The 27,450-nt window shown below is 44.4% G+C and overlaps 1 protein-coding gene across 1 annotated transcript; it reads left to right on the top strand.

The window, feature by feature from the left end:
- The first annotated feature begins 229 nt into the window (after positions 1-229).
- On the top strand, positions 230-27,210 carry LAG3 (lymphocyte activating 3). Its single transcript, XM_082268270.1, has 8 exons — positions 230-316; positions 6,510-6,642; positions 10,688-10,896; positions 16,642-16,887; positions 22,504-22,758; positions 23,055-23,306; positions 25,227-25,348; positions 27,081-27,210. Exons 1-8 carry the CDS (start codon positions 268-270, stop codon positions 27,162-27,164), a joined length of 1,350 nt encoding a protein of 449 aa, XP_082124396.1. The 5' UTR covers positions 230-267; the 3' UTR covers positions 27,165-27,210.
- The last annotated feature ends 240 nt before the right edge of the window (positions 27,211-27,450 follow it).

The following is a 27,450-nucleotide window of genomic DNA, read 5'->3' as shown; positions in this document are numbered from 1 at the left end:
TGGGGGTTGTAGTCCCTGCCCTGGGTGACACTGCTGGGGGTTGTAGTCCCCAGGCTGGCTGGTGTCCCCTGTAGGCGATGTCTCTCTCTAGTAAACATCTTTCTCACATTTTCCGGGGCAGTGACATGTGTGAGCAGCAGATGTAGATTTTCCAGTCTCTGGCGGAGTGTCACTTGTTGTCAGCACATTGTGAGGGTGTGTATATATATGTGTGTGTATATATATATATATATATAGAGGGAGACGGGACACAGCGCCACAGCCAACATGTACCTGCAGCCAGCTGCTCTCTTCCTGCTCTCTGCCCTCTGCACAGGTAAGGAGGGGTGCTTGGGTTGCCACACTCATCATTTTCTGCAATGAGAACTGTCTGTGCTCCCTGTAGCTGCATGCTTGTCTTTTATAGGAAACATATTCACAATCAATCTGACATTCAGCAGTCATTCTCTGCAGGTGAATCTTCCAGGTTGTGTGTTTTATATGAAAGGGATTGATTCACCCCCAGAGAAAGTAACATTCGCTGCCTTTTGTATGTTCGTTGTGCAGTTATGATTGAAGTGGGGGGGGGGGGGGTGATGGTATGCAATAGCTCCAGATAAATGGGGGCATGTGGGGTGTCATCACTGGCCTCCCCAACTGACTATATTAGTGCCAAAATGACCTTCGTTTCCCGACCACTGAGGTGGTCCTACCTGACAGCCCCCTCTCCCCCTCTCCCCCCGACCACTGAGGTGGTCCTATCTGACAGCCCCTTCTCCCCCCGACCACTGAGGTGGTCCTATCTGACAGCCCCTTCTCCCCCCGACCACTGAGGTGGTCCTATCTGACAGCCCCCTCTCCCCCCGACCACTGAGGTGGTCCTACCTGACAGCCCCCCTGACCTCTGGGGTGGTCCTTTAGACTTCAGTACGATTTGTTTCATTATTAGATATTTTTTTATTATTATTATTTTTTTAAACAGATTACTATTTTTATTATTATTAGTGGTATTAATATTGTTATTATTAAACACTAATAATAATAAAAATACTAATATAACAATACTGGTAATAAGTTACATTTTTTATTATAACATTAATACATTAATGAAACAAGTCTTATTGAAGTCAAATTAATTAGTTGAGCTAGATGGACTTGTTACATAGTTACATAGTTAGTGAGGTTGAAAAAAGACATCAGTCCATCCAGTTCAACCTATGATGTGTGTGTGTGTGTTTGCTTTTAACCGTACATTGTATACCCCTGTATGTTGTACATTGTATACGCCCTGTATGTTGTACATTGTATACCCTTGTATGTCGTACATTGTATACCCCTGTATGTTGTACATTGTATACGCCCTGTATGTTGTACATTGTATACCCCCTGTATGTTGTACATTGTATACCCCTGTATGTTGTACATTGTATACCCCCTGTATGTTGTACATTGTATACCCCTGTATGTTGTACATTGTATACCCCTGTATGTTGTACATTGTATACCCCTGTATGTTGTACATTGTATACCCCCTGTATGTTGTACATTGTATACCCCTGTATGTTGTACATTGTATACCCCTGTATGTTGTACATTGTATACCCCCTGTATGTTGTACATTGTATACCCCTGTATGTTGTACATTGTTTACCCCCTGTATGTTGTACATTGTATACCCCTGTATGTTGTACATTGTATACCCCTGTATGTTGTACATTGTATACCCCTGTATGTTGTACATTGTTTACCCCTGTATGTTGTACATTGTATACCCCCTGTATGTTGTACATTGTATACCCCTGTATGTTGTACATTGTATACCCCCTGTATGTTGTACATTGTATACCCCTGTATGTTGTACATTGTATACCCCTGTATGTTGTACATTGTATACCCCTGTATGTTGTACATTGTATACCCCCTGTATGTTGTACATTGTATACCCCTGTATGTTGTACATTGTATACCCCTGTATGTTGTACATTGTATACCCCCTGTATGTTGTACATTGTATACCCCTGTATGTTGTACATTGTTTACCCCCTGTATGTTGTACATTGTATACCCCTGTATGTTGTACATTGTATACCCCTGTATGTTGTACATTGTATACCCCTGTATGTTGTACATTGTTTACCCCTGTATGTTGTACATTGTATACCCCCTGTATGTTGTACATTGTATACCCCTGTATGTTGTACATTGTATACCCCTGTATGTTGTACATTGTATACCCCTGTATGTTGTACATTGTTTACCCCTGTATGTTGTACATTGTATACCCCTGTATGTTGTACATTGTATACCCCCTGTATGTTGTACATTGTATACCCCTGTATGTTGTACATTGTAACAATAAACAATAGTTTTTTGAAACTATCAATGCTCCCTGCTGATACGACTGCTTGCGGAAGAGAATTCCACATCCTTACTGCTCTTACAGTGAAGAACCCCTTACGACCTTTAAGGTTAAACCGCCTTTCCTCAAGTTTTAGTGAGTGGCCACGTGTCTTATTGTATCTCCTTTCTCTGAATAGTTTGTTCTTTATGCTAGGGTCACCAGTACAGTATTTGTACATTGATATCATATCCCCCCTCAATCGTCTCTTCTCCAGAGAGAATAAGTTCAGTGCTTGTAGTATTTCCTCATAGCTGATGTCCTCCATTCCCCTAATTATTTTTGTTGCCCTTCTCTGGACTCTTTCCAGTTCCAGCACATCCTTCCTGAGGACCGGTGCCCAGAACTGGACAGCATACTCCAGATGTGGCCGGACCAGAGTCTTGTAGAGTGGGAGAATAATCTCTTTATTTCTGGAGTGAATCCCCTTTTTTATACATCCCAGTATTCTGTTGGCTTTGCTTGCAGCGGCTTGGCATTGCATGCCACTGCCAAGCCTGTTGTCTACCAGTACCCCAAGGTCCTTCTCCATCCTAGACTCACCCAGAGGTTCCCCCCTAGTGAGTAGCTTGCTTTCTGGTTTTTGGCCCCCAAGTGCATTACTTTACATTTTTCAACATTAAACCTCATCTGCCATGTAGTTGCCCACCCCGTTATTTTGTTCAGGTCCGCTTGTAAGGTTTCCACATCCTGCATAGAAGATATTGGCATGCCTAATTTAGTATCATCTGCAAATACTGAGATTGTACTAGATATCCCCTCCTCTACATCATTTATGAATAAATTAAACAGGATTGGCCCCAGGACAGAACCCTGGGGGACCCCACTTTCCACACCCGCCCAATCCGAGTACTCCCCATTAATCACCACCCTCTGGACTCTCCCCTGGAGCCAGTTCTCTATCCAGGTACTCACCTTATGGTCCATACCTACCTTCCTTAGTTTGTACAGTAAGCGTTTGTAGGGAACGGTGTCAAAGGACTTTGTAAAGTCCAGATACACCACATCCACAGGCCTTCCTTTATCCAGATACACCACATCCACAGGCTTACCTTTATCCAGATACACCACATCCACAGACCTTCCTTTATCCAGATACACCCCATCCACAGGCCTTCCTTTATCCAGATACACCACATCCACAGACCTTCCTTTATCCAGATACACCACATCCACAGACCTTCCTTTATCCAGATACACCACATCCACAGGCTTACCTTTATCCAGATACACCACATCCACAGACCTTCCTTTATCCAGATACACCACATCCACAGGCCTTCCTTTATCCAGATATACCACATCCACAGACCTTCCTTTATCCAGATACACCACATCCACAGACCTTCCTTTATCCAGATACACCACATCCACAGACCTTCCTTTATCCAGATACACCACATCCACAGACCTTCCTTTATCCAGATACACCACATCCACAGGCCTTCCTTTATCCAGATACACCACATCCACAGGCCTTCCTTTATCCAGATACACCACATCCACAGACCTTCCTTTATCCAGATACACCACATCCACAGGCCTTCCTTTATCCAGATACACCACATCCACAGGCCTTCCTTTATCCAGATACACCACATCCACAGACCTTCCTTTATCCAGATACACCACATCCACAGGCCTTCCTTTATCCAGATACACCACATCCACAGGCCTTCCTTTATCCAGATATACCACATCCACAGACCTTCCTTTATCCAGATACACCACATCCACAGACCTTCCTTTATCCAGATACACCACATCCACAGACCTTCCTTTATCCAGATACACCACATCCACAGACCTTCCTTTATCCAGATACACCACATCCACAGGCCTTCCTTTATCCAGATACACCACATCCACAGGCCTTCCTTTATCCAGATACACCACATCCACAGACCTTCCTTTATCCAGATACACCACATCCACAGGCCTTCCTTTATCCAGATACACCACATCCACAGGCCTTCCTTTATCCAGATACACCACATCCACAGACCTTCCTTTATCCAGATACACCACATCCACAGGCCTTCCTTTATCCAGATACACCACATCCACAGGCCTTCCTTTATCCAGATACACCACATCCACAGACCTTCCTTTATCCAGATACACCACATCCACAGGCCTTCCTTTATCCAGATACACCACATCCACAGGCTTACCTTTATCTAAGTGGCAGCTCACTTCATCGTAGAAGGTTAATAGATTGGTTTGGCAAGAAAGATTTTTCATGAATCCATGCTGATTACTACTTATAATACCGTTTTCATTACAAAAGACTTGTGTCTTTTTTTTAACCTAACTACGTAACTAATTATTGTTTTCTGTTGCATGCTAATAAATAAACATTTGACAAATATGCACCACATCCCTTAAGTAGTAAATGAGGACAACAAGGGGAGTTTGTGGGACTTTAAAGGTGCACAATAAAGAGTATATTTAAATATAATGATGGAGAAAAATCATTTTCTTTTTATAAAAAATATTGCATTTTATTAATTTCAAGTACAAACATATATCTTTAAAACCATAAAAAAAAAGAAGGAAAGAGAAACACTTGGTGGTGTCAGCTCAACATGTTTCGCCATGGAAAAATGGCTTCTTCAGGAGACTTATAGACATCTTTACAAGTGAAATTCTGTATATAATAGAAAAAGTACATATGAAAATCTTTAAAAAATTACATAGACAAATTACATAGATTACAAAAATGTTCATTCATTGACTGCAAAAATATTGAGGTGTACCTCAAAAGGTGTTGGACTGTGCCATCAATGAATAAAAGACTGTCGAAAAAACTTCCCGGGTAAAAAAGGTAACACATGAGAAATAACATGCATTAAACAAAGCTGACCCATGCCATAAAGCCATTTCTGAATTGAAGATATTATTTAAAAGAAAACATAAAATAAAACACCAAGTGGAAAAATAACTACATAAATAGTAATGTTGAGTGAATTGTCACCTAAAACATGAAATTTCTCCTGCATACAGTGGGTAACTATTTAGGTTGAAGAAAGTCGCACATCCATTGAGCTCCACCTATAGCAAAATGAATAAATAAAACAATGTAAAGTGTGCCTATAAAGAACCCTGAATGCACATTTGATACATATAATAATAATAATGATAATAATAATAATAATGAAAAAAATAAAATAAAATAATAATAATAATAATAATAAGAATAATAAAATAATAATAATAATCATAAAAAATAAAATAAAATAATAAGAATAATAAAATAATAATAATAATAATAAAAAATAAAATAAAATAATAAGAATAAGAATAATAACAATAATAAAATAATATAATAAAAATAATAATAATAATAATAATAATAATAAAAAATAAAATAATAATAATAATAATAATAAAAAAATAAAAATAAAATAATGATAATAATAATAATAATAATAATAATAATAATAAAAAAATAATAATAATAACAAAAATAAAATAATAATAATAATAATAATAATAATAATAATAATAATAATAATAATGAAATGTGACACAGAGATGAATAGTATCATAATAGAATTTCCAGGGGAAGATTATCGGGGTTTAGGGTGTTGATATTATTGATCAGTGGTTGTCAAATTACAAGCTTCATCTGTGGCCCCTGACACCCCCAAAGGGCCACATTTTATATTCTAATATAATGTATATTATGTATTTATTTATTTTAATGTTTATTTACTAAAGCTTCCTATAAAGCATCAATTTTACATAGCACTTTACATATATTTATTATTCATACCAGTCCCTGCCCTCAGGAGCTTACACTCTAAGGTCCCTAACTCACATTCATATATACAGATACAGGGCCAATATAGACAGGAGCCAATTCCCCTCCCAGCATGGCTTTGTAGTGTGGGAGGAAACCGGAGTACCCGGAGGAGATCCATGCATACACAGGGAGAACATGCAAATAATATGTTGGGATTGTGTTACATGAGACTGCTAGAGATCACTGCCGTTACAAAGATTGTACTGATGGCTGCAGGGGCCCCATAGGCCACATGGCAAGCACCAAAGGGCTGGAGGTGTGGCCCCTGGGTTGTAGACCATTCCATGTACATTCTGTGATGTCATTCTGTGTGTCCATTCGCAGTGTCCGCTGATCGTGTCACCGGAATTGTGGGCGGGACGGTTACTCTGCCATGTCGCATGAGACGGGATTTGCTGGAAGCCGGACATCATTCAAAATTCCCAGCCACCTCCATACACTGGAAGAGATATAACAGGTGAGGATCGGCTCTCACTAACAATATGCAAACGTTATTTTCTGCTTCCTGTTATCTCCCCTGCTGGAGTGCTCCCCTTTCCTCTGGATGTGGCGGAACCTCTTCACCATAATGGTTCCCACCATGCAACTTAAAAAACCCGCCGTGCCTCTTACTGAACACCTTGGAGTTTCTACTTTGCAAAAAGGAGTGATTTTGAGAGTATTTGTTCTGTCCGGGCGTTTTCGGGTCTCAAGAAATGCGATTGGACGTCAGTACTAGGGATTAACAATTTCCCAATATATGAGGGCCATAGGGGTGCGCAGCCTTCTGCATTTGGGTGTGCTCCCCAAAGCTTAAACACACATGCTTGCATCAGTGGATGGCGTCAGTAGAGCAGTGGACGGTGTCAGTAGAGCAGTGGATGGTGTCAGTAGGGCAGTGGATGGTGTCAGTAGGGCAGTGGACGGTGTCAGTAGAGCAGTGGATGGTGTCAGTAGGGCAGTGGATGGTGTCAGTAGAGCAGTGGACGGTGTCAGTAGAGCAGTGGACGGTGTCAGTAGGGCAGTGGACGGTGTCAGTAGAGCAGTGGATGGTGTCAGTAGGGCAGTGGATGGTGTCAGTAGGGCAGTGGATGGTGTCAGTAGGGCAGTGGACGGTGTCAGTAGAGCAGTAGACGGTGTCAGTAGGGCAGTGGACGGTGTCAGTAGGGCAGTGGACTGTGTCAGTAGGACAGTGGAAGGTGTCAGTAGAGCAGTGGATGGTGTCAGTAGAGCAGTGGACGGTGTCAGTAGGGCAGTGGATGGTGTCAGTAGAGCAGAGGACGGTGTCAGTAGAGCAGTGGATGGTGTCAGTAGAGCAGTGGATGGTGTCAGTAGGGCAGTGGACAGTGTCAGTAGAGCAGAGGATGGTGTCAGTAGAGCAGTGGATGGTGTCAGTAGGGCAGTGGACGGTGTCAGTAGAGCAGTGGATGGTGTCAGTAGAGCAGTGGATGGTGTCAGTAGGGCAGTGGACGGTGTCAGTAGAGCAGTGGATGGTGTCAGTAGACCAGTGGACGGTGTCAGTAGAACAGTGGACGGTGTCAGTAGAGCAGTGGACGGTGTCAGTAGAGCAGTGGATGGTGTCAGTAGGGCAGTGGACAGTGTCAGTAGAGCAGAGGATGGTGTCAGTAGAGCAGTGGATGGTGTCAGTAGGGCAGTGGACGGTGTCAGTAGAGCAGTGGATGGTGTCAGTAGAGCAGTGGATGGTGTCAGTAGGGCAATGGACGGTGTCAGTAGAGCAGTGGATGGTGTCAGTAGACCAGTGGACGGTGTCAGTAGAACAGTGGACGGTGTCAGTAGAGCAGTGGACGGTGTCAGTAGAGCAGTGGATGGTGTCAGTAGGGCAGTGGACGGTGTCAGTAGAGCAGTGGATGGTGTCAGTAGAGCAGTGGATGGTGTCAGTAGGGCAGTGGACGGTGTCAGTAGGGCAGTGGACGGTGTCAGTAGAGCAGTGGATGGTGTCAGTAGGGCAGTGGATGGTGTCAGTAGAGCAGTGGACGGTGTCAGTAGAGCAGTGGACGGTGTCAGTAGGGCAGTGGATGGTGTCAGTAGAGCAGTGGACGTGTCAGTAGAGCAGTGGACGGTGTCAGTAGGGCAGTGGACGGTGTCAGTAGAGCAGTGGACGGTGTCAGTAGAGCAGTGGACGGTGTCAGTAGAGCAGTGGACGGTGTCAGTAGAGCAGTGGACGTGTCAGTAGACAGAAGAATGGTGAAAAATTCCCATAGACACTCCTAAACCTTGTGGACAGCCTTCCCAGAAGAGTTGAAGCTGTTATAGCTGCAAAGGGTGGAGCCAACTCAATATTGAACCCTACAGACTAAGACTGGGGTGCCATTAAAGTTCATGTGTGTGTAAAGGCCGGCGTCCCAATACTTTTGGTGATATAATGTATAAACTCAGAAGTCCCGGTGTGATTTTAACACCCCCCCCCCCCCCCATATCTCATAGTTTGTGGACTTTGTATCTTTCCTACAGAATAAATAATATTCACTGATTTGGGTTATTTTTTTACCAAAGAAATGGAGCAGAATACATTTTGGTAAACATTTATGAAAAAGGATTATTTATTTTCAAAATGTTATAACGAAAACAAACAAAAATGTATTTATTTATTTTCTTTCATTTTTGCATTCCTTTTGTTTATATAGAAAAAATAAATCTCTATTTGTGTGAATAAAATGATACAAAATGTCCCATGGGTACAGTGTAGCATGACCGTGTAATCGTCATTCAAAGTGTGAAAGCTGAAAATGGGTCTGGGCAGGGAGGGGTTAAAGTGCCCAGTATTGAAGGGGTTAAAGTAGTTGTAAAGGCAGAAGGTGCATTCTATGCATGAAGGTAAAAAAAATTCTGTGTGCCCCTCCCCCCCTCACCCACCTAATACTTACCTGAGCCCCCTACGATCCAATAATGTGCATGAGAACCTCGGCTCTCCAAGGACTCTCCCCCCTTATTGGCTGAGACGGCAGTGGGATTTATTGGCTCCTGCTACTGTCAATCACATTTATAAGTAAGCACGAGCTATCCGTGTGAAACGCGTCAACTACTTTCCCCTTTGTTTTTTGTTTGGTGACCAATAAAGCACTTTTCATATTTTGACTTTGCTGCAGTGTGCCACTATTTTTTCATTTTCTTCATTATTGTCAATCACAGCCAGTGAACCAATGAAAAGAGAGGTGGGGGCAGGGCCAAGCCACGGCTCTCTGTCTGATTGGACACACAGATCCGCGGTTCGAGAACGAGCCTGCTTGGGTGCCCCCATTGCAAGCTGCTTGCTGTGGGGGTACTCGGCATGAGGGAGGGGTCATGAGTGACAGTGGGGGACCCCAGAATAGAAGGATCGGGGCTGCTCTGTGCAAAACCATTACACAGAGCCGGTAAGTATCACAAGTTTGTTATTTAAAGCCTTTAATATCACTAGAATTTATTTTTTATTTATGTGATATCATTTGCTGTTACACTTTTGTTTTTTTTTTGTTTTTTTCTTTTGGTGGAGGATGCGGGCAATAACACTTTTGTTTCTTTTTTTATTGGTGGAGGAGGCGGGCAATGACACTTTTGTTTCTTTTTTTTTTTGTTTTTTTTTTTTAATTTTATTTTATTTTTTTGGTGGAGGATGCGGGCAATGACACTTTTGTTTCTTTTTTTTTTTTTTTTTTTATTTTATTTTATTTTTTTTGGTGGAGGATGCGGGCAATTACACTTTTGTTTCTTTTTTTTGCTTTTTTCTTATTTTTGTTTTTTTGGTGGAGGATGCGGGCAATGACACTTTTTTTTTTTTTTTTATTGGTGGAGGATGGGGGCAATGACACTTTTGTTTCTTTTTTTTGTTTCTTCTTTTTTGTTTTTTTTCTTTTGGTGTAGGATTTTGGCAATGACACTTTTGTTTCTTTTTTTTTTTTTTTTCTTTTTTTTTTTTGGTGGAGGATGCGGGCAATGACACTTTTGTTTCTTTTTTTTTGTTTTGGTTTTTATTTTATTTTATTTTTTTGGTAGAGGATGCGGGCAATGACACTTTTGTCTCTTTTTTTTGTTTTGTTTTTTATTTTATTTTATTTTTTTGGTGGAGGATGCGGGCAATGACACTTTTGTTTCTTTTTTTTTATTGTTTTTTTATTTATGGAGGATGCGGGCAATAACACTTTTGTTTCTTTTTTTATTGGTGGAGGATGCGGGCAATGACACTTTTGTTTCTTTTTTTTTGTTTTTTTTCTTTTGGTGGAGGATGCGGGCAATGACACTTTTGTTTCTTTTTTTTTTAATTTTTTTATTGGTGGAGGATGCGGGCAATGACACTTTTGTTTCTTTTTTTATTGGTTGAGGATGCGGGCAATGACACTTTTGTTTCTTTTTTTATTGGTGGAGGATGCGGGCAATGACACTTTTGTTTCTTTTTTTATTGGTGGAGGATGCGGGCAATGACACTTTTGTTTCTTGAACTTCCTGTGTTTATTCCTCCAGATTTGTTGGTGCAATATAAATTGCGTGGTCATAATGATTTTTTTTCTTTTTCTTTCTGGAATCAGGACGGTGGTCAGGGTGACCCCGGGTGGCATCACATACACGGTTCAATCCGCCATTTCCCGGGCGGCGGTCCCTCAATCTGCCATCCAGAGCGGAGTGTTTTCCCTGCAACTAAAACATGTGAAAGAGGAGGATGCTGGGATATATCAGGGAACAGCGCACTACGGCGACAGCAAACAAGTGTGCACTGTGACACTGAGGACCATCAAAGGTGAGTCCTCGTCCACTATGAGAAGTCCTTTAGGCTATTCACTACATACAGTATCTGACAAAAGTAAGTACACCCCTCACATTTCTGTAAATATTTGATTCTATCTTTTCATGTGACAACACTGAAGAAATGAGACTTTGCTACAATGTAAAGTAGTGAGTGTACAGCTTGTATAACAGTGTAAATTTGCTGTCCCCTCAAAATAACTCAACACACAGCCATTAATGTCTAAAACGCTGGCAACAAAAGTGAGTTCACCCCTAAGTGACAATATCCAAATTGGGCCCAAAGTGTCAATATTTTGTGTGGCCACCATTATTTTCCAGCACTGCCTTAACCCTCTTGGGCATGGAGTTCACCAGAGCTTCACAGGTTGTCACTGGAGTCCTCTTCCCCTCCTCCATGATGACATCACAGAGCTGGTGGATGTTAGAGACCTTGTGCTCCTCCACCTTCTGTTTGAGGATGCCCCACAGATGCTCAATAGGGTTTAGGTCTGGAGACATGCTTGGCCAGTCCATCACCTTTACCCTCAGCTTCTTTAGCAAGGCAGTGGTTGTCTTGGAGGTGTTTGGGGTTGTTATGTTGGAATATTGCCCTGCGGCCCAGTCTCTGAAGGGAGGGGATCATGCTCTGCTTCAGTATGTCACAGTACATGTAGGCATTCATGTTGCTAGGTAGGGCACTGCAGGTCACCGCGTGGCGTTGCTAGGCAGGGCACTGCAGGTCACCACATGGTGTTGCTAGGCAGGGCACTGCAGGTCACCGCGTGGCATTGCTAGGTAGGGCACTGCAGGTCACCACATGGCGTTGCTAGGCAGGGCACTGCAGGTCACCACATGGTGTTGCTAGGCAGGGCACTGCAGGTCACCACATGGCGTTGCTAGGCAGGGCACTGCAGATCACCGCGTGGCATTGCTAGGTAGGGCACTGCAGGTCACCACATGGCGTTGCTAGGCAGGGCACTGCAGGTCACCACATGGTGTTGCTAGGCAGGGCACTGCAGGTCACCACATGGCGTTGCTAGGCAGGGCACTGCAGGTCACCCCATGGCGTTGCTAGGTAGGGCAATGCAGGTCACCACATGGCGTTGCTAGGCAGGGCACTGCAGGTCACCACATGGTGTTGCTAGGCAGGGCACAGCAGGTCACCGCATGGCGTTGCTATGCAAAGCCCTGCAGTGCGGAGACTTTGATACAGTGTAACTTTCAAATAAAAAAATAAATAAATTGGAACTATGCGATGAGCTGGAAGAGCGCCCTTCCCCCGCCATGTTGTATTATGCGTCTCGTGTGAATGGGCCCCTCAGCAGATACTGAACGCTGACATATGACTGGTGGGTGGGCTGACCCTTTTAATGAGATATAAATAGATAGAAGATTTACGTCCTGAGACCCACACAGCGCCATGGCGCACGCCGGTGACAGCTGGCTCAGTGGGCAGGGGCACATTACTGTGGGATGTACTGTAGGGATTCATCCGATACTGAAAGCAGCCGGGGGAAAACGCATATTACACTGGAAACACTGAGCCATCCATCCGTCCCATCCACCGTCCTCTACACTCATCTCTACCATCTGCATACATCACCACAGCCTAGGCTGGTGCTATACTCGTCACCCATAATAATAGCATGAGATAAGACGCAGGCATGCGACACTACAGATGTCTCCCCCCTCCCCCCCATACATCCTGTTATTGTCAGATGTGTGTTGGGGGCTCCACTGACTCACACTGGGGGGGGGGGGGGGGGGATTGCGCAAGCTGCGTGAAACATCAAAGATGTGGCAGGGGACGGGGGTCCCTGATGGCGGGGGTGGAGGGGTGCTTCACAATTTCCTTTATGTCAAAGAAATTAACTGAAAATGTAAAGGGGGGGGGGGGGAGTGGAAGAAAGTGAATAAGGTGAGAGGGGCGAGGAGAGGAAAAAATAGATGCGGGTGGGAAACATGTTCTGCAAAATAATATCACACCCACCTCACACCGCGGGGGTCTTTTCCCACCAAAGGCCCCCTATGAATGGAGTCACAGACATGCCAGGAGGATAAATGATACATTGTATGTGTATGACCATGAAAGGGGAGAAACAATGTAACAAGAAGAGATCATGTGAAACACTGCAGTATAAAGGCCTGATCACACCAGCCTGCCATGCGTTTCATGCAAGTGGCATCATGGCTTAACATGCGTTGTGTTGGGGGGGGGGGGAGACAATTTATTTGAATGGGCTGCCCAGCGCACCGCATCTGACCAAACGCTGTGCGTGCGATATTTTCAGAGATGTCAGACGGGTCCACCGCAGCGCCAGAATTTATGGTTCTGCGTCACACCAACACATTTAATTGCATCGTGTGATTGGTCCCTAACCTGCAAAAAAAAAAAAAAAAATCGAAAAATACAAAATGAAAGCCCAAGAGTAAATTTTCAAGTAAAAAAAAAAAAAAAATATATATATATATATATATTTTTTGGTTTTTGTTTAAATACATGTTTTTCTCATTTATATACTGTACATCTATATTTTATTTGTTTGTACAGATTTTTTTTATATACGCATACATACAGTATATACTCTACCTATAATTTATATGCATCTATATTTTATTTGTTTATACAAATATGTATATATATTTTTGTTTGCACTGATAGATATGTTTTAATTTATACACAATCATATATTTTTTATATAAATAATGTATATATACATACATACATACATTTTTGTTTAAACACATGTATATATTTTTTGTTTAACAAGATATATATAATTTTTACTTTATACAGATATGTATGTTAAGCTTATACACATATATATTTTATTTATTTATTTTTGGTTTATATACATTTTTTTTAATACAGATTTATATAATATATATATATATAGTATCTCACAAAAGTGAGTACACCCCTCATATTTCAAAATAACTCAACACACAGCCATTAATGTCTAAACTGCTGGCAACAAAAGTCAGTACACCCCTAAGTGACAATCTCCAAATTGGGCCCAAAGTGTCAATATTTTGTGTGGCCGCCATTATTTTCCAGCACTGCCTTAACCCTCTTGGGCATGGAGTTCACCAGAGCTTCACAGGTTGTCACTGGAGTCCTTTTCCCCTCCTCCATGATGACATCACGGAGCTGGTGGATGTTAGAGACCTTCCCCTCCTCCACCTTCTGTTTGAGGATCCCCACAGATGCTCAATAGGGTTTAGGTCTGGAGACATGCTTGGCCAGTCCATCACCTTTATCCTCAGCTTCTTTAGCAGGGCAGTGGTCATCTTAGAGGTGTTTGGGGTCGTTATGTGGGAATACTGCTCTGCGGCCCAGTCTCTGAAGGGAGGGGATCATGCTCTGCTTCAGTATGTCACAGTACATGGTGGCATTCATGGTTCCCTCAATGATCTGTAGCTCCCCAGTGCCGGCAGCACTCATGCAGCCCCAGACCATGACACTCCCACCACCATGCTTGACTGTAGGAAGACACACTTGTCTTTGTACTCCTCACCTGGTTGCCCCCACACACGCCTGACACCATCTGACACCAAATAAGTTTATCTTGGTCTCATCAGAGCACAGGACATGGTTCCAGTAATCCATGTCCTTAGTCCATTGTCTTCAGCAAACTGTTTGCAGGCTTTCTTGTCCATCATCTTTAGAAGAGGCTTCCTTCTGGGATGACAGCCATGCAGACCAAATTTGATGCAGTGTGCGGCGTATGGTCTGAGCACTGACAGGCTGACCCCCTCCCCCACCCCTTCAACCTCTGCAGCAATGCTGGCAGCACTCATACGTCTATTTCCCAAAGACAGCCTCTGGATATGACGCTTAGCACGGCACTCAACTTCTTTGGTGGACCATGGTGAGGACAGTTCTGAGTGGAACCTGTGCTGTTAAACTGCTGTATGGTCTTGGCCACCGTGCTGCAGCTCAGTTTCAGGGTCTTGGCAATCTTCTTATAGCCTAGGCCATCTTTATGTAGAGCAACAATTCTTTTTTTCAGATCCTCAGAGAGTTCTTTGCCATGAGGTGCCATGTTGAACTTCCAGTGACCAGTATGAGAGAGTGAGAGCGATAACACCAAATTTACCACACCTGCTCCACATTCACACCTGAGACCTTGTAACACTAACGAGTCACATGACACCGGGGAGGGAAAATGGCTAATTGGGCCCAATTTGGACGTTTTCACTGAGGGGTGTACTGACTTTTGTTGCCAGCGGTTTAGACATTAATGGCTGTGTGTTGAGTTATTTTGAGGGGACAGTAAATTTACACTGTTATACAAGCTGTACACTCACTACTTTACATTGTAGCAAAGTCTCATTTCTTCAGTGTTGTCACATGAAAAGATAGAATAAAATGTGAGGGGTGTACTTACTTTTGTGAGGTACTGTAGAGAGATAGGTAGTTAGATAGATAGATAGAGTATAATCTGCTCAAACAGGGGGGATGCCAGCATAATTAATGTTTATTGAGGAACAGAAATGCGATCTGTCGCCTCTCACCAGTCCTCATGTGGTGGCTGCATTCCTTTCCTCTTATTTTCACCTGCTGAGCACACTAGCTGTATGAAGGGTGACAACACTCACTCACCATACTGTATGTATGAAGGAGCAATGTTCTCAGCCTAGGACTACAGAACCCCCCCCCCCTCCTCCTGTTTTCTTACTTAGTTTTTCTGCCACTTTGTGCTCCTGAACCACTCATTCTCCCCCTCGCCGCCATTTGTATAGACCAAGCAGTACACCTTAGTTGTGGTCATCTACACTGCTCTATGCACACTACAAACCCTATAGGCCGTGGTCCAAGTTTGGAGCGAGCAAGAGAAGGTGGCTACATTCCTACATACAGGGGGGTCATGGAGAAGGAACATAGCCACTCTCTAACAGGAAGTCACATCACAGCAACAAAAAAAAAAAAGGAATTTGTAGATTTGGAGGCTGAGAGACAAAAAAGGGGACTTCTCTGATGATGCGCACAGTGATTTCAGTTGAGGGAAGGGGGCGGGGTCTGGGAATTCAGCTTCACCCCTCTTCACTCAGCAACTCAGCATCAGCCCAGCTGTGGTCACCGGCACAGGAAGTGATTGGAAGTCTCCCCAATGGGGACGATCGGTTGTGTTGCTCATGTGCTGACAAGGATCATGCTAATAGGAGGAGAGAGCGGAGTGACGGAGAGAGGAGCTCTTCAGTGTGCTGATACTGTAAGGAAAATATTGATTTGATCCCTGCAGATTGTGTAAGTTTGCCCACTTACATAGAAATGGCGGGTGTATAATTTATATCATAGGTATATTTTATGTGATACACCTGGATATTTTATGTCCAAGTCAGATTTTAGGGATCCCCTGCAACACAAATTTCATTTCTGGTGAGATACTTCCAATAGGAAATCACATCGAAAGGGATGCAGACTCCGCCACTTTCCTCATTAGAGCCCTGCAGGTGCAGCAGGTGACTGATAATTCTAAAGTCACTCCCATTCACATTCGCTCGGCACATGGACACAGAGAAACAAACAGCTATTTCATCAGAATAACAAAAGGGAAGGAATCTGCAACAAAGTTTGTTACAATAATGTAATGTATATAAATCACACAAAAGAGGGGGAGGGGTTTTTCTACAAGAGCAGAGTTACTCTTGAAGCTCAGTGGTGGGGTTCTTAGTAAATACAGTAGTGATCAATGTGACAATATTGGAATGTACTCCTTTCTTTTGTCTTTAGTTGATTGTTCTTCTCTTGCAGTCACCCAGTCCCAGTCCGGTCCCCTCCCGGAGAATGGCGCCGTTAACCTCACGTGTGGCGTCACCGACCCAAAAAAATCGTTCTACTCCTATCGCTGGTCCCGCCGTGGGGTGTCCGTCCTCCCATCAGATAGGATTTCAAAAGCCGGTCCTATCCTGTACATCCGCAGGCTGAGCCAAGCTGACCGGGGTGAGTGGACCTGTGAGGTGGATGGCGGGAGAGCCAGTCTGATCCTCAGAGTACTCAGTAAGTGGCGCTGAATTCATTGCCAGCTGACAGCATTGTACACTTCTCAATGGTTATTACTATTATTTATAACTCCTATCTTAGTATCAGTGTCATTCTAGTCCACGTGGTTTGTTGGCCTTACTTTGTAATAACGAATCACATGTTGTGGCTGCAGGTTGCAGTGTTATTGGTGAGCAATCCCCCTATGTCCATGTATTCACTCACCCAGCTTGTCCCTTTTCCCCTATATCCATGTATTCATTCACCTAGCTTGTCCCTTTTCCCCTATATCCATGTATTCATTCACCTAGCTTGTCCCTATTACCCTATGTCCATGTATTCATTCACCCAGCTTGTCCCTTTTCCCCTATGTTCATTTATTCATTCACCCAGCTTGTCCCTTTTCCCTTAGGGCTCTTTCACACGGGCTTTCCGATCAGATCCGCCTGTCAGTTTTTTAGGCGGATCTGATCGGATTCAGCCCTATGGAGCAGCGGATGTCAGCGGTGACATGTCCGCTGACACCCGCTGACATCCGCATCCGATCCTGTCCGTGAAATCCGGACGGATGGAAACCCTATTTTCCATTCGTCCTGGGGATCGGATCGGATGGGATCGGATGAGAGCGGACAGTCGGTCCGCTCTCATCCAATTCCCCATAGAGAGCAGCGGGGGCTCTGACACCTCCCTCTCTGCACTGCAAGCGGAGACGGAGCTGAGCAGCACGGATCCGCCTACGGAGGCGGAGCGTGTGAAAGAGCCCTTATGTCCATGTATTCATTCACCCAGCTTGTCCCTATTGCCCTATGTCCATATATTCATTCACCCAGCTTGTCCCTTTTCCCCTAAATCCATGTATTCATTCACCTAGCTTGTCCCTTTTCCCCTAAATCCATGTATTCATTCACCTAGCTTGTCCCTTTTCCCCTATATCCATTTATTCATTCACCCAGCTTGTCCCTATTCCCCTATGTCCATGTATTCATTCACCTAGCTTGTCCCAGTTCCCCCCTATCCATGTATTCATTCAATTAACTTTTCCTTATTCCCCTATGCCCATGTAGTCATTCACCTAGCTTGTCCCTATTCCCCCTATGTCCATGTATTCATTCACTCAGCTTGTCCCTATTCACCAAATGGACAACTTCGGTGAATGTGAGTGTGTTTAGCTGTTTTAGCTCCACCCATCTTTTACAACTTCACTAACGGAAACTCCCCCATGCCCCCTGACCAGGCCAATTTTCAGCTTTCAGCGCTGTCACACTTTGAACGACAATTGCGCGGTCATGCTACATTGTACCCAGATGACGTTTTTGATGATTTTGGCTTCCAGCGAGTGACACCCCCAAAATTCAGTATCTCAGAAAATTAGAATATTACATAAGACCAATAAAAAAAGGATATTTAATACAGAAATGTTGTCTTAGTGAAGAGTCTGTCCATGTACAGTATAGGAGAAGTCTGTCCATGTACAGTATAGGATGAGAAGTCTGTCCATGTACAGTATAGGAGGAGAAGTCTGTCCATGTACAGTATAGGAGAAGTCTGTCCATGTACAGTATAGGAGGAGAAGTCTGTCCATGTACAGTATAGGGAGAGAAGTCTGTCCATGTACAGTATAGGAGGAGAAGTCTGTCCATGTACAGTATAGGATGAGAAGTCTGTCCATGTACAGTATAGGAGGAGAAGTCTGTCCATGTACAGTATAGGGTGAGAAGTCTGTCCATGTACAGTATAGGGGGAGAAGTCTGTCCATGTACAGTATAGGGGGAGAAGTCTGTCCATGTACAGTATAGGAGGAGAAGTCTGTCCATGTACAGTATAGGAGGAGAAGTCTGTCCATGTACAGTATAGGGGGAGAAGTCTGTCCATGTACAGTATAGGAGAAGTCTGTCCATGTACAGTATAGGAGGAGAAGTCTGTCCATGTACAGTATAGGAGAAGTCTGTCCATGTACAGTATAGGAGGAGAAGTCTGTCCATGTACAGTATAGGGGGGGGAGAAGTCTGTCCATGTACAGTATAGGAGGAGAAGTCTGTCCATGTACAGTATAGGAGGAGAAGTCTGTCCATGTACAGTATAGGATGAGAAGTCTGTCCATGTACAGTATAGGGGGAGAAGTCTGTCCATGTACAGTATAGGGGGAGAAGTCTGTCCATGTACAGTATAGGAGAAGTCTGTCCATGTACAGTATAGGAGGAGAAGTCTGTCCATGTACAGTATAGGATGAGAAGTCTGTCCATGTACAGTATAGGGGGAGAAGTCTGTCCATGTACAGTATAGGAGGAGAAGTCTGTCCATGTACAGTATAGGGGGAGAAGTCTGTCCATGTACAGTATAGGGGGAGAAGTCTGTCCATGTACAGTATAGGAGAAGTCTGTCCATGTACAGTATAGGATGGGAAGTCTGTCCATGTACAGTATAGGAGAAGTCTGTCCATGTACAGTATAGGAGGAGAAGTCTGTCCATGTACAGTATAGGATGAGAAGTCTGTCCATGTACAGTATAGGAGGAGAAGTCTGTCCATGTACAGTATAGGGGGAGAAGTCTGTCCATGTACAGTATAGGAGGAGAAGTCTGTCCATGTACAGTATAGGGGGAGAAGTCTGTCCATGTACAGTATAGGGGGAGAAGTCTGTCCATGTACAGTATAGGAGGAGAAGTCTGTCCATGTACAGTATAGGGGGAGAAGTCTGTCCATGTACAGTATAGGATGAGAAGTCTGTCCATGTACAGTATAGGATGAGAAGTCTGTCCATGTACAGTATAGGAGGAGAAGTCTGTCCATGTACAGTATAGGATGAGAAGTCTGTCCATGTACAGTATAGGAGGAGAAGTCTGTCCATGTACAGTATAGGGGGAGAAGTCTGTCCATGTACAGTATAGGATGAGAAGTCTGTCCATGTACAGTATAGGAGGAGAAGTCTGTCCATGTACAGTATAGGATGAGAAGTCTGTCCATGTACAGTATAGGATGAGAAGTCTGTCCATGTACAGTATAGGATGAGAAGTCTGTCCATGTACAGTATAGGAGGAGAAGTCTGTCCATGTACAGTATAGGAGGAGAAGTCTGTCCATGTACAGTCTAGGAGGAGAAGTCTGTCCATGTACAGTATAGGATGCACTCAATACTTGGTCGGGGCTCCTTTTTCATGAATTATTGAATCAATGCGGCGTGGCATGGAGGCGATCAGCCTGTGGCACTGCTGAGGTGTTATGGAAGCCCAGGTTGCTTTGATAGCGGCCTTCACCCCCTCTGCATTGTTGGGTCTGGTGTCTCTCATCTTCCTCCTGACAATCCCCCACAGATTCTCTATGGGGTTTAGGTCAGGCCAGTTTGGTGGCCAATCAAGCACAGTGATCCCATGATCATGTGACCAGGTATTGGTAGTTTTGGCAGTGTGGGCGGTGCCAAGTCCTGCTGGAAAATGAAATCAGCATCTCCATAAAGCCGGTCAGCAGAGGGAAGCATGAAGTGCTCTAGAATTTCCTGCTAGAGGGCTGCACTGAGTTTGGACTTGATAAAACACAGCGGACCGACACCAGTAGATGACACGGCTCCCCAAATCATCACTGACTGTGGAAACTTCACACTGGACCTCATGCAACTTGGATTCTGTGCCTCTCCACTCCTCCTCCAGACTCTGGGACCTTGATTTCAAAATTAAATGCAAAATTTTCCACAGTCAGTGATGATTTGGGGAGCCGTGTCATCTGCTGGAGTTGGTCCTCTGTGTTTTATCAAGTCCAAAGTCAGTGCAGCCCTGCATGGGGGCAAACAGTAAAGTTACAATACAATTTAGTACAAGAGGAATCAGAGAGTCCTGATCCTGAGAGCTTACAATCTAAGATATATATTAAAAAAATATTTTGAATAAGTTTCAGATTTTGTTTCAGATAAATAGCTGCATGCTTCTCACATGTTAATCTGTCTTCTCTTAGCTGCTCTGCTGTAAGAAAAAGTCAGTCTACAGAGCCCTGTAGTTCAAGCTGACATTGAAACACACAGGGCAGTGACTCCCTCCCTAAAGCCGGACATAGATGGTCCAAATCTTGGCCGGTTCACCGGGAACTGGTCGAGATTCAAACCATGTATGAAAAGGCTGAATGTACCCAAGTTGATTGATCGATCCAGCTTGCCGGATTTTACATGGGATGCGCTGTTATAGCCGCTAGCAGAAATCACAGTGCTCTCCCAGCGGGGTCGGCTTCCCCTTGCACAATGACTCAGCAGTAGGGACTCTCCTGTCAGCACTGTCTGTGCTGATGGAGGATTTGAGCCACGCAGGGGCAGACTGGTAACTTTCAGCCCAGGGGGCAAGTACAAACCAGAGGCCCATGGTGCAGCGACTCAGCCCTCCTCCCATTCTCCTTCTTCCTCTCCTCCTCTTGACCCCCATTCCAGGCTGAAGCTCCGTTCCCGGCACTTCCTATTCACCTGCTGAATACCCAGCTCCTGACCTGGCCAGCCGGGGGCAGTTGGGGGGAGCTGGGACAGCTTGTTTGGGGCTGTCCAAGGGAGGAGAGTCTGCAGTGGGGCATTAAACGGGCCTCTGCTCAGACACAGTTTACACCATCAATGCTGTCCTTGTGTTCAACCGGCTCTCAGTAGGTCAGTGGTGGGGACTTTTTACTTGTCTTCTCCAGGAATCCTTTAGGCATGTCTGTGGCAGAAGTGGTGCAGCCTTTTTACAGGATATAAGAGTGGCCCAGGGGGCAATTGCCCCCCTGCCCCCTGGCCCAATCCCCCCCTGGAGCCGTGGTTGCAGGAAAGAAATTTGCTCCGTCTATGGCCTGCCTTAGTGTCTGTCTTTCCAGATGGACCCTCATGGAGGTACAATCAGGGAGAGAGAATCTGAAGGAAAACAACTTCTGCCATCGTCTCTCATTGACTCACAGTGCTCTGAGAATCTTGTGTCATCGATGTACCCTGCATTAAATGTTTAAATTCAATTAGTTCAATTAGTTAGGTGTTTGGATAACAAAGATTGCATACAGGTAGCAAAAAAAAAGAAAGAAATATAAAACATAAAGTTAAAAATGTAAAAACCTAAAAGGTAACTGACCCCAAACCATTATCCAGGGTGTGGCCATGCACAGGGAAGAATGGGAAATTGTAGCTTAACGTATCTTTATTTCATTACACAATGTTACAAAACATTTCAATTTGCTTCCTTTGACATTGACTTTCTTTTAGAGCCGGTCCACACTGCCGCGACTTGTCAGGCGACTTGTCAGCCTGACAAGTCGCACTCCCTCGCGGTCCATTGACCGCTACAGGACCCATTCTAATAGGAGCGACACAAGTCGCTCCGACTTAGAAAAAGGGTCCTGTACTACTTCAAAGCGACCTCGGAGCGACTTGCATAGACTTCCATTATGTGAAGTCCATGCAAGTCGCTCCGAAGTCGTGGTGCATGGTAATGCACAAGTCGCCCCCGAAGTCGTGCAGAGTCGTGCCGCCCCAGTGTGAACTGACTTTTAGTTTATATGAAAGTATAAAAAATATTTAAAAATATATAAATATAATATGAGATTGTTCATTTTTCCAATGTATGGAGACTTTTGGGACCTCCTGTAGTTTGGTACTCTTTATTAACTCTTTAGTAAGTGATCTGTGTTTGCCTCCATCAGGTGTGTCTGGGCCCCCCCAGATCTCTGTGTACGCCCCCGTTGGTTCTCGGGTAGAGCTCCCCTGTAATGTCACTGAGGTCCCTGTAGAATGGTCACTAACTGTGCAATGGAGCAAAGCCACCGAGTCCATCAGAGGTGACAAGCAAGTCCTGACACTCCGACACGTGACCCCAGAGGATGCCGGAACCTACAGATGTGACGTCACTTACAGGAGTCAGCTGATGACCAGGAACATCACCCTGAAGGTTATCCAAGGTCAGCCATGTTACTTATTGCTACTCCGTTTCCATTAAAGTGTATGTGTTTCCAAAAATGACTAATGCTGGTCACACGCGTAGATTTTAGGTAAACAATTGTTGTTTTAAGAACGTTCATCCAATTTTTGGTTTATATTATGGGGGATGTAACAGAGCCGATGCACCCAAAGTTGGGTGGGAACCCCGAAATTCCCAGGAATAATCAGGAATGATAACCGCTAAACATAAGCATTAAATTGTATTTTCTGAATTATGTGCAATCATCTAGATGAGGTTCTTCTCTGGTCTCTGCAGTGTTTCCTCCAGGACCGACCTTTGCCAAGGAGGGCTCTTCCCTGAGATTGGCCTGTAATGTCACCGGTGCAGCCCAGGGTGAGCGCTATGAATGGAGAGGACCTCTAAACTCCACACAGCATCAGAATGTGAGGAGAGGAGCCGTACTGAACCTACCTGCCATCCACAGAGAGGATTCTGGGATCTGGATCTGTTCTGTTTATGGGAAGAACGGGATTCTGGGAAAAGCTGAACACTGGCTCTATGTACATGGTAAATATCACCTTTATCCCGACTTCATAGATTATTGTTACATTGTAATTGGTTATACGCCCAACGATTATCCATATGGTGTCCGTTCTCCAAGCAAATTCCGAGGACTGAGAAGAACAGAAGATTTATTCAGAGACAAATCTGACTCCGGCTGTAACTTAGCCCAAGACGTCTCTGTCTGCTTCCATTTTCTTTTCCTCTGCTGAATCCTTCGGCCTAAAGTATGTCTCTATCTGCCAGATTCTTCTGCTTTCATTTAGATTTCCTCTACTGGCTCCATTTAGTCCTCCCCTGTTGGCTCTTTTTGCCTTCATTTTGTCTTTTTCAACTGTATATTTCTGCCTCAATTTTCTCTTCCTTTTATGGATTCTTCTATCTCCATTGTGTTTTCTCAGCTCCTCTGTCCTCCGTTTTGTTTTCCTCTGTTGGGTCTTTATGCCTCCATTTTGTTTTACTCTGTTGGGTCTTTATGCCTCCATTTTATCTTACTTTGCTGAGTCTGTATGCCTCCATTTTGTCTTCCCCTGTTGCGTCTTTATACCTTAATTTTGTCTTCCTTTGTTGGATATTTATGCCTCCATTTGTCTTCCCTTGTTGGGTCTTCAGGCCTCTATTTTGTCTTCCCTTGTTGGGTCTTTATGCCTCCATTTGTCTTTCCTTGTTGGGTCTTCAGGCCTCTATTTTGTCTTCCTTTGTTAAGACTTTATGCCTCCATTTTGTCTTACTTTGCTGAGTCTGTATGCCTCCATTTTGTCTTCCTCTGTTGAGTATTCAAGCCTCTATTTTGTATTCCTTTGTTGGGTCTTTATGCCTCCATTTGTCTTCCTTTGTTGGGTCTTTATGCCTCTATTTTGTATTCCTTTGTTAAGACTTTATGCCTCCATTTTGTCGTCCTTTGTTGAGTCTTTATGCCTCCATTTTGTCTTCCTTTGTTAAGACTTTATGCCTCCATTTTGTATTCCTTTGTTGGGTCTTCATGCCTCCATTTGTCTTCCCTTGTTGGGTCTTTATGCCTCCATTTTGTCGTCCTTTGTTGAGTGTTCATGCCTCCCCCCTCTTATCTAATTGAAAGGTTAATGCATTTCTCGGCCGACCTGTTTGCCCCCGGCCTATGTGACAAACTGAAGGAAAAACTGATTCATTTATGTCCATTGAACGATTTATCGTTTCGAAATTCGGTCATTTCATGATGGCACGATCGTCTGCACTCACCACTGATTTTTCGTTTTTTTCGAAAATGAGTTTGCTGGATATTTTGGCTTGTGTATGGCCAGCTTTATGGTCCTACTCTACCAGCAACACAGCCGTGATAAGCAGTGAGCAGGGGGGGCGGCTGCCCTGAGCTCTGTGGTTTTCATTTGAGGTGGGGGCGCTTCAAGGAGATTAAAGGAGAGGGGATTTGTGTTGGGAGAGGCAATTTGGGGGATTTCAGGAGGTAAGAAAAGTAATAGGAGTTATGATTTGGGGGGGGGGGTGTTGGTTTTAGGAGGGGGGTGGGGGAAGAGAATTTGTTCTTGGAGGGGGAATTTGGAGGTTTGTGCTAGAAGCGTCTATATGGTGAAAAGGGGGGGGGGGGGGAATGTACTAGGGGGGAAAGCATTTTTGTTTGGAGGGAGAGGGATTTGTGCTAGGAAGGGACATTTAGAGGGTGGTTTTGTGCTTTGAGGGGGGATTTGGAGTGTGTGTGTGTGGGGGGGGTGTACTCACAGGGGAAATTTTATTGGTAAAGGATTTTTAATAGGAGGGGGTGACTTTACTTGGGGAGGAGCATTTGTGTTGGGGGAATTTGGGGGATGGGGTACTCGGCTCCCCCTGCTGGTGATGATGAGGGAAATATTTACAAAACCGCTTTATATAAATAAAAAAATAAATGATTATCAGAGCGTTTCCATTCATCATTCTGTAACTTTCCTATTCCAGCCGCCCAGACTGCTGAGTTCGGTTCCTTATCGTCATGGCAGACGTACGTCGTCTTCCTCCTCTGCCTTCTCCTCATCCTCGGCCTGATAGTCATCACCACCATTTCCATCCAAAACCGACGGGTATGTCTGTGTCCATTGTGTGTACAATTCATGCAGATCCCTACTGTGCACACTTCTCTACAGCAATATTATATTCCTCCCACTGATACCAATGATGGGGCACTATTCCTCCCACTGACACCAATGATGGGGCACTATTCCTCCCACTGACACCAATGATGGGACACTATTCCTCCTACTGACACCAATGATGGGGCGCTATTCCTCCCACTGACACCAATGATGGGACACTATTCCCCCCACTGATACCAATGATGAGGCACTATTCCTCCCACTGATACCAATGATGGAACACTATTCCTCCCACTGACACCAATGATGGGACACTATTCCTCCCACTGACACCAATGATGGGACACTATTCCTCCCACTGACACCAATGATGGGACACTATTCCCCCCACTGACACCAATGATGGGACACTATTCCTCCCACTGACACCTATGATGGGACACTATTCCTCCCACTGACACCAATGATGGGGCACTATTCCTCCCACTGACACCAATGATGGGACACTATTCCTCCCACTGACACCAATGATGGGGCACTATTCCTCCCACTGACACCAATGATGGGACACTATTCCTCCCACTGACACCAATGATGGGGCACTATTCCTCCCACTGACACCAATGATGGGACACTATTCCTCCCACTGATACCAATGATGGGGCACTATTCCTCCCACTGATACCAATGATGGGACACTATTCCTCCCACTGACACCAATGATGGGGCACTATTCCTCCCACTGACACCAATGATGGGGCACTATTCCTCCCACTGACACCAATGATGGGGCACTATTCCTCCCACTGACACCAATGATGGGACACTATTCCTCCCACTGACACCAATGATGGGACACTATTCCCCCCACTGACACCAATGATGGAACACTATTCCTCCCACTGACACCAATGATGGGGCACTATTCCTCCCACTGACACCAATGAGGGGGCACTATTCCTCCCACTGACACCCAATGATGGGACACTATTCCTCCCACTGATACCAATGATGGGGCACTATTCCCCCCACTGACACCAATGATGGGACACTATTCCCCCCACTGATACCAATGATGGGGCACTATTCCTCCCACTGACACCAATGATGGGACACTATTCCTCCCACTGACACCAATGATGGGGCACTATTCCTCCCACTGATATCAATGATGGGACACTATTCCTCCCACTGACACCAATGATGGGGCACTATTCCTCCCACTGATATCAATGATGGGACACTATTCCTCCCACTGACACCAATGATGGGACACTATTCCTCCCACTGACACCAATGATGGGGCACTATTCCTCCCACTGATATCAATGATGGGACACTATTCCTCCCACTGACACCAATGATGGGGCACTATTCCCCCCACTGATATCAATGATGGGACCCTATTCCTCCCACTGACACCAATGATGGGGCACTATTCCTCCCACTGACACCAATGATGGGGAAGTATTCCTCCCTGCTGCCTGCCACATTTGGGGCCAGGGGAGAGATCTAAACATTGACAATCTATAGCCAGCAGCGGCACAAATTGACTTTGGCATTCTGTACATTGTATGCATCTGAACTCAAACTGAGACTACTTTTTACGCAGGATTTTGCTGGCAGAAAGTCGGAAATTGTCACCTTTAAAGATATCATTATGGAACCCTTTTACCTCATTACCTCCTGTGTGCTCACTTCTCTTTTCTCCTTCTTATAGAGGCGTCTGTCTCATCTGGCCATTCTGGCCACACTTACCAGTCTCCCGGCTCCCAGCCAGAGAAAGGTCTCTTTGGAAGATTGATTCGTATTCTGCCACCACCTTTGCTGTCGACTTCTTAAAGAGAACTGGAGAATTTCTACTTCATTATTCATGTTTACACTGTGGAGGAACTTTGTGAAGACTGAGATATTTCATGGCCATATTATTTTTTGTAATAAATATTGTACATATATTTTTTCTACAATGTTTCAGCTCACGTGTGCTTTGTATAGATATATTGTGGGAGATTAGCTCGGTGGCAGGTATGGATGACCCATTGAGGGGGTTTGTTACACAGGGAGATAGCCGAGAAGTGGTTGCAAACAGT

The sequence above is a fragment of the Pelophylax lessonae genome, assembly GCF_965119305.1.
Source record: "Pelophylax lessonae genome assembly, chromosome: 9".
NCBI classification, from domain to species: Eukaryota; Metazoa; Chordata; class Amphibia; order Anura; family Ranidae; genus Pelophylax; species Pelophylax lessonae.
Note: the sequence above shows the minus strand (reverse complement) of the source record. Positions and strands in the feature narration are given on the sequence as shown.